Here is a 15,118-nt window from a genome sequence, read left to right as displayed (position 1 = left end):
GAGCCATCACTGTGAAGAATCAACTTGAATCTCCTTAGGATGGGTAAGTAAAACTTTGATATTTAACATATTTCAAATATGCTTCCTTAAAACAAAAAACATGTATTTAGCAAAAGAATCTGCAACAACTTTATCAAAACAAAAAAAACACAAGACTTACATTACCCTAAACTTTCTTAATGAACTACTAAATCTTATATCTTACTTAAATAAAAATGTAAGATTTAGGAGGTTCAGTGAAATGTTCTTAGTACTTACTAGTTATAAAACCAAAGTGAGATTCAAGAAGAATTAGCTATGTCTGGTGGAAACTAAATATCACAAAGGAAAATTATTCTTAATATTAAGCCTAGAATTGGACACCTGCACACAATTGCACATGTGCGCGTGCACACACACACACACACACACACACCCCTCTAGAATATCTCCCTCAGATCATTTGAGCTAATAATAATAATGATGATTATACAGGCATCCAAACTGTTTTTCTTTTAACACTTATATACAGGAAAAACTTTTACCTTTTCTATGCAGTCATCAAAAAATGCCAATCCAGTATCTTTATCACTTACAAAACTACATTCTTCAATGAAACGAATAAAAATCTGTGTTTTGGATAAGTTGGTGTAGAATTTTGTATAGGCACGATCTCGACTTTTTAAAAATCCTGAAAAAATCAAAGCCACAATTAAATTCAAAACTTAAAGTGGAACTAGATGTCACACAAAATATTATTTTAAACTTGTACATATATCCATGTTTATAGAAGCTTTTAGTAACCATATTCTAGTAACTGTAGCTCTTTCTGCCTAATTCAACCATAAAACACTTAAGTATCATTAATCTTTTCACTGAAATCTGAATCTGCTATAAGGAATCTTTAGCCCTACAGCTCTCAAATAGAAATTTCTCTCATACTCTGCATAGTCTTGAGTGACAAAGGTCAAATGTCCTTCCTCTGCAATGCCACCAGACAACTCCTATAACAGCCTGTAAACATTTCTGCTTAGTGACAGTAAGTCATCTACTGACCTCAGGGACACTCTCTTTCATTCACTGAGGACTAGGGCACTTAATTCCAAGTCTTCTCTTCTCTAGCTTCTACCATGATCATTCTTCAACATCCATAAGTACAAACCATCCAACACTTTAATGAGTTCTTAATGCCTTAAATTTCAATGATCTATGTTCTATACCCCTCAGTCACCAACTCCCACACAGTCACGCACTCCTGGGACTTTTCTTGCTAACATTCAAAACAGCTGACTCCCAAATCTAATTTACACATATATATTGCTCTCTGCCCATTACCGTTGTCTGATTTCCTTATTTAAGTACTCCTACCAAGCATGGGGGGGCAGGAGGAAAGGCTGTTCAAGTCTACAATCATTCATATCCTCTTCCATTCTACCTATGCCCTCCTGTCTTCACTTCTCTTCTTACTCAACATTGATTCCATGTCTACCATTTCAATTACTTTCTTATCAACACTCTCAATTCTGTTGTCCTTTTGTCTTTTTTGTTAAACTCATCTAGTATCACTTAGCCCTGGAAGAATGAATTGCCTGCTTTCTCTGGATCTACAACAATGTAACAGCACAAATTAAAAGGAGGAGGGGGGGAATTCTACAACTAGGCTGATCAGAACCACTTATACTTTCATCTGTGACTACCAACCCTTCTAAATTTCTGGAATCAACTTAATTTCCCTTTACCCATGTTTTCTACAACTATTTCCAATTTTTTAAATCTCTCCTATCATGTTCCCTCCTCCATTATACCTTATATATACCTTATATCACAGAGAAAATGAAAGTCATTAAGAGAATTACTGTTATTATCTCACTACAAAATCTATGACTTTCTGCAGCTACCATTTACTCCCCCCCCCCCCCTTTTTTTTTTTACAATGAATATGTCCCTCTTACCTAAGGCCAAACCCACCATACGAGCCTGGGGTTCCAGTCCTTCAGTGTTCTCAGGACAATTTCCCCTCTGTATTAGCTATGTCAGCATACTCAAGGCTCTCTCACTTTAAAACAAAGTTTCCTTAACAAATAGATCCTTCCTCTTTCTGCTATTTCCCTTCTCAATAAAAGGCATGACCATCCATCTAATTGGTTGACAAAGACAAAAATCTCAAAGTTGCTCTTGACACCTCCCTCTATCTGACATCCTATATTCAATAACCAAGTTCTATTCAATCTACCTCCACCCCCCCCCCCCAAAAAAAAATCACTCCTCACTCTTCTATTCATACTACCCTCAAGTAAACCAGGTCACTCCCACTGATCACTTGGAGCAATGTGATAACCAACTAACTAGCAGATCCATACTTTGGATGTCTCCAATTCAAACTCTGCATAGAAGTCAAAGGAAAAACAATTAAATACTGATCTTTTAAAAATGCAAATCTGGGGCATCTGGGTGGCTCAGTAGGTTGAATGTCTGACTTCAGTTCAGGTCATGATCTCACGGATTGTGAGTTTGACACCTGCATCAGGCTCTCTGCTGTCAGCACGGAGCCCTGCTTTGGGTCCTCTGTCTCCCCCTCTCTCTGAGCGCATGTGCACTCTCTCTCTCCCTCCCTCTCTCTCTCAGCAATAAACCTTTAAAAAAATTAAAAATGCAAATCTTATCCTATTACCTACTTAAATAGCCTTCACTGGCTTCCAATTACTCTTAAGGACTGAAACCCTTCAATGGTCCTAAAAGATCCTATATGATTTGGCTCACACCCACCATTTTCAGGGATGATTTTTGAGCCACTTTTCCCCTCCAGCCTTTCTTTCTTTCTTTGATGCTTCAGGACATTCCACATGCTGTGGTCCTCACACCATCCCCTTGACATACTAATTAGTTGAGAAATGCTTAAATAAAATAGAAATAAATTAAATAAATTATTCTTGACAAGTAGTAACAAAAAGTCTTTTTTTTCTTCTAATGGATCTAGGCAACGATCAGCAAAATCCATTAAAATAATTACATGAAAGGCTGATGGGAAAACTATAATGAATTAATGAAGCTGACAACATTTAAATACACTGATCAATCCTAGGAGCACTAAAAATGGGACAACCAGATATGCATGTGGGTTGTAATAGGAAGTAGTGTTTTTGGCATTGCTTGTCAAGAAAATTGAACCTGAATCTAATTGAGCTCTAGAACAGCACTGTTTAATTCAGTAACCACTACCTACATGTGACAATTTAGCACTTGAAATGTGATTGACCCAAACTGAGATGTGCTGTAAACAAACATAAAACACATGCTGACTTCAAAGCCTTGGTATAGGGGGGAAAATGTAAAATATATCATTACAATTTTTAAAATTTAATTACATGTTGAAATACCATTTTGGATATTTTAAGTTACAAAAATATATTATGAAAATTAATTTCCCCTATTACTTACTTTTTAACTATAGCTACTACAATTTTTTTTTTTTTTTTTTTTTTTTTTGAGTGAGCACACGGAAACAGGGGACAGGGGCAGAGAGACAATCTTAAGCAGGCTCCAGGCTCAGTGCAGAGCGCAGCTTGGGGCTCAATCCCATGACCTTGGGTTTATAACTTGAGCTAAAATTAAATTGAGCCACCCAAATGCCACAGAAATTTAAAATTATATGTATGGTTCACATTATATATATATATATTTTAACATTTATTTATTTTTGAGAGACAGAGCATGAGTGGGGGAGGGGCAGAGAGAGGGAGACACAGAATCCAAACAGGTTCCAGGCTCTGAGCTGTCAGCACACAGCACCAACTGCAAGATCAAGACCTGAGCCGAAACTGGATGCTTAACCAACTGAGCCACCCAGGAGCCCCTCACATTACATTTCTATTGGACAATGTATCTCTTAATCCAACCACAAGTTTACAGGAAATACAGATGATGGAAGACATGTCAAATAACACCATGCAGACACAATCAACCAAAAGCATATATAAATATAGGAAATTCTAAAGAATAACTAAAAGTTTATGAGTCCTATTTAGAATGATGTCCTATTTAGAATCTGGAAAGACAGGGGGAAAGGATGAAATAAAAATGGCAAAATGTTGATTGTGGCCACTGCTGAAGTTGGAAGATGGCTATACAAGAGTACATTATATTATTCTATTTTTATCTACGTTGAGAAAGTATCTCTAATAAAAAGTTAACCTAAAATCCACAGTTAATTCCTGTTCATTTTTCAAGCCCAAGCTTAATTGTTACTTCTTCGGGGAAACTTTCCCTGACTTAGCACTCTCACTATAACCAATATGTTCCTTCACTTCACACTTAGTAAAATGTAATTAGTATTTGTGTTATAGTCTAATGGCTATAGCCCTCACGACACTAAATATTATCCTGTTGACAACAAAAGCCTTAGGCATCAGACACTAACTAAATATCTTTCTAAATTCTATTAGTAAGGCCACCCTCCCACTGAGAGGAAGAGGGAGAGACAGGGAGGGAGGGAGGGAGAGGGGGAGAGAGAGAGGGGAAGGGAGGGAGAACATGAATGAATTAGTGGCCCACTACTGCCTATTACAAATTCCATATTCTTACTGGCATTTAAGACCATCCATAATCTGAGCTCTAATCTTATTTTTAGCCTTATCCTTCAAAATACCTCTAAAGCTCTTCACTTTGGTCAAACTGTACCAAATATGCTGTTATGGGCTAAACCCTATAATTCTTATATTGTACCCCCTCCAAATTCTTATGTTGAGGTCCTAATCCTCAGTATTTTTAAATGTTACTGTGTTTGTAAATAGGGTCTTTAAAGAAGTAATTAAGTCAAAATGAAGAAATTAGACATGGGCTCTAACCCAATGACTAATGTACTTATAAGAAGAGGAAATATAGACACAGATTCACCCAAAAGGAAGACCATGTGAAGACACAGGGAGAAGACGGCCATCTTTACAAGCCAAAGACAGAGGCCTCAGAGAAAACCAATCCTGCCAACACACTGATCTTGGACTTTTAGCCCTTAGAATTGTGATAAAATAAATTTCTGTTTGTTTAAACCACCCAATCTATGGTACTTGGTTATGGCAGCCATGGCAAACTAATATACATGCCTGTTACATTTGTTCTTGGGGTTTCTTCCATTCTGTTATTACCATCAATGATACTAGCTGTTATCTTGAGTACTGTAATTTTACTAGTTGCTTCACATACGTTTAACCTTCATAACCACGCATAAAGTAGGTATCATCCCCATTTTATTAATGAAAAAAACAGAACCTCAGAAAGGCTTAATAAAGGAGCATCTGGGTGGCTCAGTCAGTTAAGTGTCCGACTCTTGATTTCAGCTCAGGCCATGGTTTTGCATTTCATGGGATCGAGCCCCACATCAGGCTCAAGCCCCACATCAGGCTCTGTGCTGACAACATGGAGCCTGCTTGGGATTCTCTCTCCTCTCTCTGCTTCTCCCCTGCTCTCATGTGCTCTCTCACTCTCTCAAAATAAAATAAACATTTAAAAAAAAAAGGAAGGCTTAATTAATAGCAAAGTAGAAATTTTATTCCAATTTGACTTTTTTTTTTTTTTAATTTTTTTTTTTCAACGTTTATTTATTTTTGGGACAGAGAGAGACAGAGCATGAACAGGGGAGGGGCAGAGAGAGGGAGACACAGAATCGGAAACAGGCTCCAGGCTCTGAGCCATCAGCCCAGAGCCTGACGCGGGGCTCGAACTCACGGACCGCGAGATCTTGACCTGGCTGAAGCCGGACGCTTAACCGACTGCGCCACCCAGGCGCCCCTCCAATTTGACTTTTAATGAATATTGTTTTTTAGAAACCCTTTCCTGCTCATCTCCATTTATCTAAATTCTACTCATTCTTCTAAGTCATGCTCCTCCTCCATGAAGTCTTACAAAATATTCATCTGTAAGAATGTTCCCTTTTTATATATTTGGGAAATTCTCACTGAATTATTGTGTAAAATCTGTTCTCTTGAGTACATGTTCTATTTTTAAAAGTATTTTAGATTATTTTCCATTTACTATCCCATAAAGCTAGATTTAATATTCTTTATATCCCTACATTATAACTAGTCTGACTTGGTAAGTGGTGACTAAATATTTGAGAGGTTATCCTGAAGCAGAGATGATAAAAGACAAAAGATGACTGGAAAAATAGAGATTTTTTTTTTTAAAGTAACTGCTGAGTAGGGGCACCTGGGTGGCTCAGTCAGCTGAGCATCTGACTTTGGCTCAGGTCGTGATCCCACAGTTCATGGGTTCGAGCCCCACATCAGGCTCACTGCTGTCAGCACAGAGCCGGTTTCAGATCCTCTGTCTCCCTATCTCTCTACCCCTCCCCGTTCATGCTCGCTCACTCTCTCTCTCTCAAAAATAAACATTAACAAAATAATAATAGTAATAATAAAAATAAAATAAAGTCACTGCTGGGTAAAAGTTCAAAAATATAAAATAACTTTCATATGAGTATTAACATATCTGTAAGGCTGCTACTACATTTAAGAGCAGTTGAATAACAAAAATCTTTACAATTCCCTAAAATAACAAATACTAAAACAAGAGGAGTATAGTATTTTCCCCTGAAGCAAGACTCTATTTTTCAAAAACTTTAAAAACTGGTGGCCTCATTATAAAAACTAATCGTTATGGGGCGCCTGGGTGGCTCAGTCGGTTATGCATCCAACTTCGGCTCAGGTCATGATATCACAGTCCATGAGTTCGAGCCCCACGTCGGGCTCTGTGCTGACAGCTCAGAGCCTGGTCCTGTTTCAAATTCTGCGTCTCCCTCTCTCTCTGCCCCTCCCCTGCTCATGCTCTGTCTCTCTCTGTCTCAAAAATAAATAAATGTTAAAAAAAAAATTTTTTTAAACTAATCGTTAGATAATACTGTAAACCCAAGAATATATAAATTGAAGAATTATGCAAGAGTGAGGAACCACCTAAACTAAATCATCAGGTTTGTTCGACTAAGATAACTGACTATATAGTAAACATAAGCAACATCTTTGACTTTTCATAATTAAAGATCTCCAGTTTCAGATTTCTCAGGGAAAAATGGGGGAAAAATTTAAAAGAAATTCTTCATAGAGCTAGATGACAAATACAAAGAAATTTATTGTATCTTAGTATACATTTCTAAGAACTTGCATCGTGAATATTTTGGCGAGCAATACCAAATAAAAAATATTTTTCATTTCAATAAAAAGTAATTATATTTTCAATGCCACTCACCCTGTCTGTCAAACAATGAATCAACAGCTGTGGCTTTATTTGAAGGAGCCTCTGTGATCGGTCTGAGATATGTTCTATATCCTTTTAAAATGGACGCCATAAAACGCAAAAATGCCTCTTGAATTTCCATTTCAAGTTGTGTCATCTTTTTTTGCCAAGAGAAATCTGCTTCAATCGGAGTCATCTCAATTGCTGAACTTTCCTGAGTTTTTCGGTGAACTGACAAATGAAGAGAAAATAGCATTTTATATCTAATACAAGTACTGATTAAATAATTAAGAAAACCGTCAAAATAAAACTCATGACTTCCTGAAATTCCTCTCTCCATTTGTGTAAAGGATAGTTGGCAGGTGCTAACAGGAAGACTCAAGCAGACAGGACATAACATGCTCAAAAATCATGAACCACAATATTAATATCTTAGTACTGAAATTTTGTTTTGTAATGAGATTCCTTTTAAGCAGAGCAGAATTTTACTTAAATTTATGAATATTCTCATATATGTTCTTTCATTAAAAATACTCCTTTTTCCTCACATTCACCTGAAGATAGCTGGGGATACAACTTCTTTAAGGTACTAAGCAGATTTTTGCATGGCTTTTTGGGAAGCTGCTTCCAATTCATGTTCTTCTTTTCATCTGATCTATTAAATAAAAACATAATAAAATCTGTTATAATCTCTTTTTATTTAGCAAAATTCTTAAACTAAAAAAGAAAATGGAAAGGATATTTTTGCTCAAATTACAATTGACACAGATGGTCTAAATAAGTGGTTTTCAAGGAAGCTCTTTGTTTTAAGTTTTTATTTATATCCTAGTTAGCTTCCACAATGTGGCCTCTTTTTTCCCTCTAGTTGTGCAGTTTGTTCTCTCAGTCCTCAGATCAATTTCCTGTGTGTGGAGCATGATTTGGTATTTATTTAGCTGTGTACAAGGGATGAGGCAACCACAGGGGCCCCCAATACTCTGCCATTTTAGCTTCTCCTCCCTCGCGGATATTTTCTTTACATTTCAACCAACCTTATGCAGATTTGGTGTCACCCTAATGCTCTAACACAGATTTTCAGAAAAGGCTGGAGTTATGAATTCAAGACTGAAGTCTTGCTTCAAAAGTTAAATTTTAGAATTATAATATTTTAAGTGACAAACTTAACTGATACCTCAAACTACCTATTACAAGCAAATCTCAACAAACATCAGAGAATAATATATAAAACATATTCTGACTACAATTCAACTAGTTAGCATTTAAGGAAAAAAACCTTGGAAGTTTAAAAGAACACTTTCTAATTTTTTTCATGTTTATTTATTTACTTATTTTGAGAGAGAGAAAGAGGGAACATGCAGGGGAAGGACAGAGGGAGAGGGAGAAGGAGAGGGAGAGGGGGAGAGGGGGAAGTGGGAGAGGGAGATGGGAGAGAGGGAGAGAGAAGGAGAGAGAGGGAGAGAGGGGGAGAGATGGGGAGAAAGGGAGAGAGAGGAAGGGAGACAGGGAGAGGGAGGGAGAGGGAGAGAAGAAGAGAAGGAGAGAGGTAGAATCCCAAGCAGGCTCCACACTGCTCACTCCCAAGAACCATGAGATCATGACCCCAAAATCAAGATTCAGACACCCAACCGACTGAGCCACTCAAGCACCCCCAAAAGAACACTTTTAAATAATGCCGGACTGAAAATATTTTAATAGAAATAAGAATCATTTAAAACTCCACAAAGATAAAAGGCTATACATCAATGAACAACAATGCAATTTATGAACAACAATGCAAACATTTTAAATTCTTAGAAAATTTAATCTGCTAGGATGTAAAAATATAAGATGATGTTTATTTCAGGAATGTAAGGATTCTTCATTATTGATTGATTTATAATGTAATTTACCACACAGAAAATAAAGGAGAAGCAATGCATATCTCAATATTTATACAAAAGTGTTATAAAATTCAACACCTACTTAAAAGTTTTTTTTTTAAATCATTATGTACAAGTGGAAGGTGTAAGTTCCTTCATTTATTATTAAGCTATCAAAACCCTAGAATGGGACTAGCAAACCTTTTCTATAAAAGGTCAGATATTAAATATTGTGTTTTGAGGACCACAGGGCCTCTGTCACAACTTCTCAAATGTATCATTACAGCATGAAAGCAGCCCCACAGAATATGTAAATGAGTGAATTTTGTAATTTTAGTTACACAAACAGGCCATGGGCCAGATGTCAATTCTTGCTTAAAGCAGTAATCATAATAATAACGAAGTGCTCAAAGCATTCCTTTTAAAATTAGGAAGGAGACAAGATACCAGCTATGACTACTTCTATTCAATACTACGTTAGGATCCTAGCCAGAGAATTAAGACAAATTTAAAAATATGTAAGGACTGGAGCGCCTAGATGGCTCAGTCTGTTAAGTGTCCGACTCTTGATTTTGGCTCAGGTCATGATCTCACGGTCATGAGATCCAGCCCAGCATTGGGTTCTATCTGCCCTGAACATGGAGCCTGCTTCAGATTCTCTCTCTTCTGCTCCCTCTGCGCCTCCTCCACTCACAATTGCTCGCTCTCTCAAAAAAAATACAATAAACAAAAATATGTTAAGGATTGTACGTGATGTGATTGTTTACAGCCAGAAAACTGAAGAAAATCTACAGACAAAAGAGAAGAATTCAATTAAGCTGCTGTGAGGCAGACTACTACATGAAAACCAACAGCATTTCTATACTGCAGCAACTAACAGAAAATGTAATTTAAAATACCATTTATAGTGGCAAGAAAAAACACACCGTACTTAGGAATTAATAAGTCTAACAAAAGGTGTGCATAGTCTTTATGGAGAAAACTGCCAAGTCTATTAAAAAAACGTAAAAAGATCTATGTAGTATAATTCACAGTTGGCTGAGTGACCAACTTCAGCTCAGGTCATGATCTCACAGTTCATGAGTCCGAGCCCTGTTTCGGGCTTTGTGCTAATAGCTCAGAGCCTGGAGCCTGCTTCGGATTCTGTGTGTGTGTGTGTGTGTCTCTCTCTCTCTGCCCCTCCCCAACTTGTGCTCTGTCTCTCTCTCTCAAAAATAAACATTTAAAAAAAATTGATTTCTCCGCAATAAAATAGATCCTTAAAAAATTCAAATCTTGACCACTAAGGAAACAGCCTAATATTATCCTATATTCCGACTAAAGTCATTTTTAAAATTTTTTTTTCAACGTTTATTTATTTTTGGGACAGAGAGAGACAGAGCATGAACGGGGGAGGGGCAGAGAGAGAGAGGGAGACACAGAATCGGAAACAGGCTCCAGGCTCTGAGCCACCAGCCCAGAGCCCGATGCGGGGCTCGAACTCCCGGACCGCGAGATCGTGACCTGGCTGAAGTAGGACGCTTAACCGACTGTGCCACCCAGGCGCCCCTGAAGTCATTTTTTAAAAGCTTACATAAGGATTTTGAATTAAAGCTAGAAAGCATATCATCTCTTGAGCCCTGAAAGCAGTGTTTATCCCTTTTTTTTTCAAATCCATCTTTTCTGCCAACACTGTTTTCAAAATATTATAATGTTGAACATGTTCTTTTTCAAACTTTCCAGGATTCTGATACCTGCCTTCATTGAGAATCATTGTACTAAATATGAGAATTTATTATCAATCTTAAAAAATACCATGTTTCTAGATGTTTTCAAAGAGCTGCAACAACTACATATGGTGGGGGGTGGGGATACAAATGGGAGAGAATATAAAAAGAATCAACTTACACATATAACATGTTTGTATCCAAGTCAATGCAAACAACATCTTGTGGTGGGTCATGAAGATCAAAATATCTGGAGTCAACTCCAACTATAAATGGTAAAGGTGCACTAAGGACTGCCGCCAGTGACAGAGGACAAAGGGGAATGTACGGGCACTGCCACTGAAATGGAAAGATCATCTGGGAAAAAAGCGTTAAAAAATTAACCAAATTTGAAATTTGCAACAAAAGGTATGTAATTAACTAATATTACTGAAAGTGACCATTAAAAGCAGTACAGTCTAGTTTCTTTTATCTTACACTTCATTCCAAAAACCAAATGATTATAAAATATTACTAAGCAATACCATGAACCAATATGATTAAATCCTCACACATGATAATTATCACAAGCACAATAAAAATGCTAACAGCTCTTTGCATGTTAATTGTTCTGATGCCATACAAAACCCATATCCAACATTTTTTTGGAAAAAGTCAAAACAGAGAGAGAAAACTGTCCCCAAAACTTATAAAACAAACTCATGATCTTTAACTCTTATGCATTTCATCCATCAACTAATTTTCAAAATAACCTTTGACTAAAATCCAACTAAAAGCTCCAAGGACTGAAAAAAATTAAATTGATTCTCTTGAAAATGTCAATAGTCAGCTGAAAATTTCAACAAAAAAATTTCCTACTCAAGTAAACACAAAATGATTCAACTTCCATGAAGCTTGGCATCTTAAAAAAATACCAGTCAATATAAAACATATCTTAAGAATCTATCAGCTTTTTACAAAGCTATACTTTAAAAAATTTTTTTTTTTCAACGTTTATTTATTTTTGGGACAGAGAGAGACAGAGCATGAACGGGGGAGGGGCAGAGAGAGAGGGAGACACAGAATCGGAAACAGGCTCCAGGCTCTGAGCCATCAGCCCAGAGCCCGACGCGGGGCTCGAACTCACGGACCGCAAGATCGTGACCTGGCTGAAGTCGGACGCTTAACCGACTGCGCCACCCAGGCGCCCCTACAAAGCTATACTTTAATTGTATCATATGTGCTTTAAAAAAAAAAAAGTTTCGATAAGTTAAAAAAAGATTAAAATTTTAATTACCAGCTAATATGAAAATTCTAATCACTGATGATAAAATTTTTCCTCTACTATAAAAATCCTTGCTATTTACCTTATCCACTTATCACTCACTCCAAAGAAATGCCTATAGCATTTATTACATCTTCCAGTTATTCCACATAGTTATTTAGAATTAGGATTTTATCTTCAACCATTTATTTACTTATCAAATATTCCAGCACTTAGTTTGAGCCAAGCACTGTTCTCGATGGGGCTAGAACAGTGAGTAAAACAAAGAGTGCTGCCCTCGTGAGGTTTATGGTGTAGAAAAAAAGTCAGCAAACTTTTTCTGTACAAGAAAGAAAGGAAATATTTTAGGCCTTGTGAGCCATATGGGCTCTCATAAATACTTAACTTTGTCTCCATGCATGAAAGCAGCCATGGGCATTGTGTAAATAAATGGCCTATGTTCCGGTAAAACTTTATTTACAAAGACAGGTTGCAAGCAGGATTTGACCAGTGGGCCATAGTTTGCCACCACTTGGTCTAGCAGAAAGAGACAGAAAATCAACAGAGGACAAAATAAGAAAGTATATATATCCCATATCAGGAAGTGCTAAGTGCTATGGAAAAAGAAAAAGTAAAGCCAACTTAAGGGCATTAGAGTTCATAATAGGAAAGAGGAGAGTAGGTTATATCATTAAATAGGTCAAACAAGTTAGACCTTATTAAGAAAATGACAACTGAGCCTAAACCTGAAGAAGGTATGGGAGTCAGCCAATGGGACATCTAGGAGAAGGGTGCTTTCAAGAGAAGGAACGGCTAGAGCAAAGGCCTTAAGTTATGGGCCTGCCTAACATGCTTCAGGAGTAGCTACTTGCTCAAGCAGAGTAAGCAAGGGGGCAGAGTAGCAGGAAATGAGATCAGAGAGCAGCCAGAGAGAGCCACTCCCACAGGACCTTGCAAGGACTTCAGACACATTCAGTAAAAACATGTTCTATTCAACATGTTACACCTGCAACTATGTAAAAATTTTTAGGGATGCCTTGGTGGCTCAGTCGGTTAAGCGTCCGACTTTGGCTCAGGTCATGATTTCGTGGTCTGTGGGTTTGAGCCCCGCGTCGAGCTCTGTGCTGACAGCTCAGAGCCTGGAGCCTATGTCAGATTCTGTGTCTCCCTCTTTCTCTGACCCTCCTCTGTTCATGCTCTCTCTCTGTCTCAAAAATAAATAAACATTAAAAAAATTAAAAAAAAAAATTTTACAACAAAACTATCTAACAGCAAATGTGACACCCTTGTATTCACCTTTGACCTTTTACAGCTAAATCATAAATAGGGGCATTTTTACAAATGGAGCTCCATTAATTCTTTGATATTCATTCTCCTTTTGAAGAACTTATCCTCTCATCACTCCTTTCCATTTTCTCTTTAACGGTTTTGCATGGATTTCAGGCAGTTCTCCAACATCACTTACACAAATTTCATGCAATCTTGCATTTTGCATAAGAATTCCAATTTCACATTACAATTTTTCCACCTGTTCTTTCACTGTATTGCTGAAATCAATCAAGAGACTGGGCCACAAAGATTCTGACAAAGGAACGTAAATAAACACTAATGTTTTATGAGAAGCAGTGGGAACTTCATAAAACTGGTCAGTTTATTAACAAATATTTTCATGTTATAATGGCTTTTGCTTTCATATGCAACTGTGGAGGTTTGGAAAATTAATATGCAATGAGGATATATGCCCCCTATAAACTATCTCACATGGTTACTATATTTTTCAGTCCTAGTAGCATTTCTCTGACCAGATTAAGGTCTCAGAGACATACCTCATTTACTGATTTAACAGGTGTTTATTGGATGCTTATTCCTTGTTATTTAGCTGTGGTAAGTGCTGAGGACACAAGGATAATAAAGAGACTAGGTATTTATTCCATGAGAGTTACATTCTTAAAATGGAAGACAGGACAGTCAACTATTTTAAATTAAATATGTAATGGAAAATAAATTTGGAGAAATGGAACACCCAAAATTCTACACTATGATCTATAAAGCCTATATGATCAGACCTTTAATTGTAATGGGAAGCCATGAAAACACAGAGGACTCAATTTAATTTTATTTATGTTTTACCTCATAGCTAAGCATTAGTACATTATCCTATTTCACAATCACTTAGAATTTCCTATGTTATTGGCTCACAGTGATTAAAAGTTAAAACTGAGAGTAATTAAATGTGCAATTCATTTGCATAATTTTGGGGCAGATGAAATTGATCACAGCCTCTCATTTAATACAATAAGCTTCATTCACAAGTTTACTATTCTATAATCATATAGATTCTCTGAACCACTCAAATATATGAAAAATCAGAAATTAAAATTTTGTCTCAAACAGAAATCACTTTCTTTCTTTATACGTACTATTTCTCTTTGCCGCTCTATTGTATTTATGTTAAACTTTTACTGGTAATTTCAAAGTTGCTTTCATTGAAGGAAATTTCCCTTTAGAGTAAAAATGTCCCACCAGTAATCCTGTACTATAAGGAAAATTCTATACTTACAGCTACAACAGCTTCAGCTACTCCAGTCAACACAGCTGGCCTAAGAGAATGTAGCAGAATCTTACTCTCAAGTAAAACAAAGAGCAGCAGTGTTGCACAATTCTCAGGACCCAGATTCATTAACAAGGTGCTAAAGTTGGCTCCACTAGGAGAAAAGAAAAAAAGATGATGAACGATTTTGCTAAAATATGTTAAGATTTGCTTATAAACTATTTCCTAAATATTAACAGACTGAGCGTCTAATGTTAATTTCAAGTCCTGATGTAGTTATCACTGAGAAGTAGCAAATTTATTGAGCTAGTCTAACAATGTTTCAGTCTCAACCTTTAGTAATGAGAGGAGAGTTTATCAGGGAAGATTTTCCCAAAGAACTACCATTTGGAGGTGGGGTTGGGGAGAAGCCAACACATGCAAAGGCAATGAGGCAAGAAAAAGCTACCGTGTCTGCAAAATTGAAATACACCTATTGTGACTAAAGCATAGTAGGGAAGGGTCAAAAGATTATGTCAAAATAGAAATGACACAAATTGGGGGCACCTGGGTGGCG

General features: G+C 36.9%; 1 protein-coding gene across 7 annotated transcripts in view; it reads right to left on the bottom strand.

Moving 5' to 3' along the window:
- The window catches only part of DENND4C (DENN domain containing 4C), a 125,954-nt gene that overhangs the window by 46,632 nt on the left and 64,204 nt on the right, over positions 1-15,118 (bottom strand). For 5 of the 7 annotated variants that reach the window (XR_005792470.1, XM_040481351.1, XM_040481352.1 and 2 more), the window contains 5 exons: positions 14,572-14,716; positions 10,950-11,125; positions 7,752-7,858; positions 7,216-7,434; positions 525-670 (listed from right to left, as the gene is read on the bottom strand). Coding sequence is in view for 6 of the 7 variants with exons in the window: in XM_040481351.1 (XP_040337285.1) it covers positions 525-670; positions 7,216-7,434; positions 7,752-7,858; positions 10,950-11,125; positions 14,572-14,716 (793 nt within the window). In the remaining variant the exon portion in view is untranslated. The remainder of the gene's footprint in view (positions 1-524; positions 671-7,215; positions 7,435-7,751; positions 7,859-10,949; positions 11,126-14,571; positions 14,717-15,118) is intronic. The other 2 variants (XM_040481353.1, XM_040481356.1) reach the window with 1 other exon arrangement.

The sequence above is a fragment of the Herpailurus yagouaroundi genome, unplaced genomic scaffold, assembly GCF_014898765.1.
Source record: "Herpailurus yagouaroundi ecotype Mexico unplaced genomic scaffold, PumYag 160, whole genome shotgun sequence".
Classification (NCBI taxonomy): Eukaryota; Metazoa; Chordata; class Mammalia; order Carnivora; family Felidae; genus Herpailurus; species Herpailurus yagouaroundi.
Note: the sequence above shows the minus strand (reverse complement) of the source record. Positions and strands in the feature narration are given on the sequence as shown.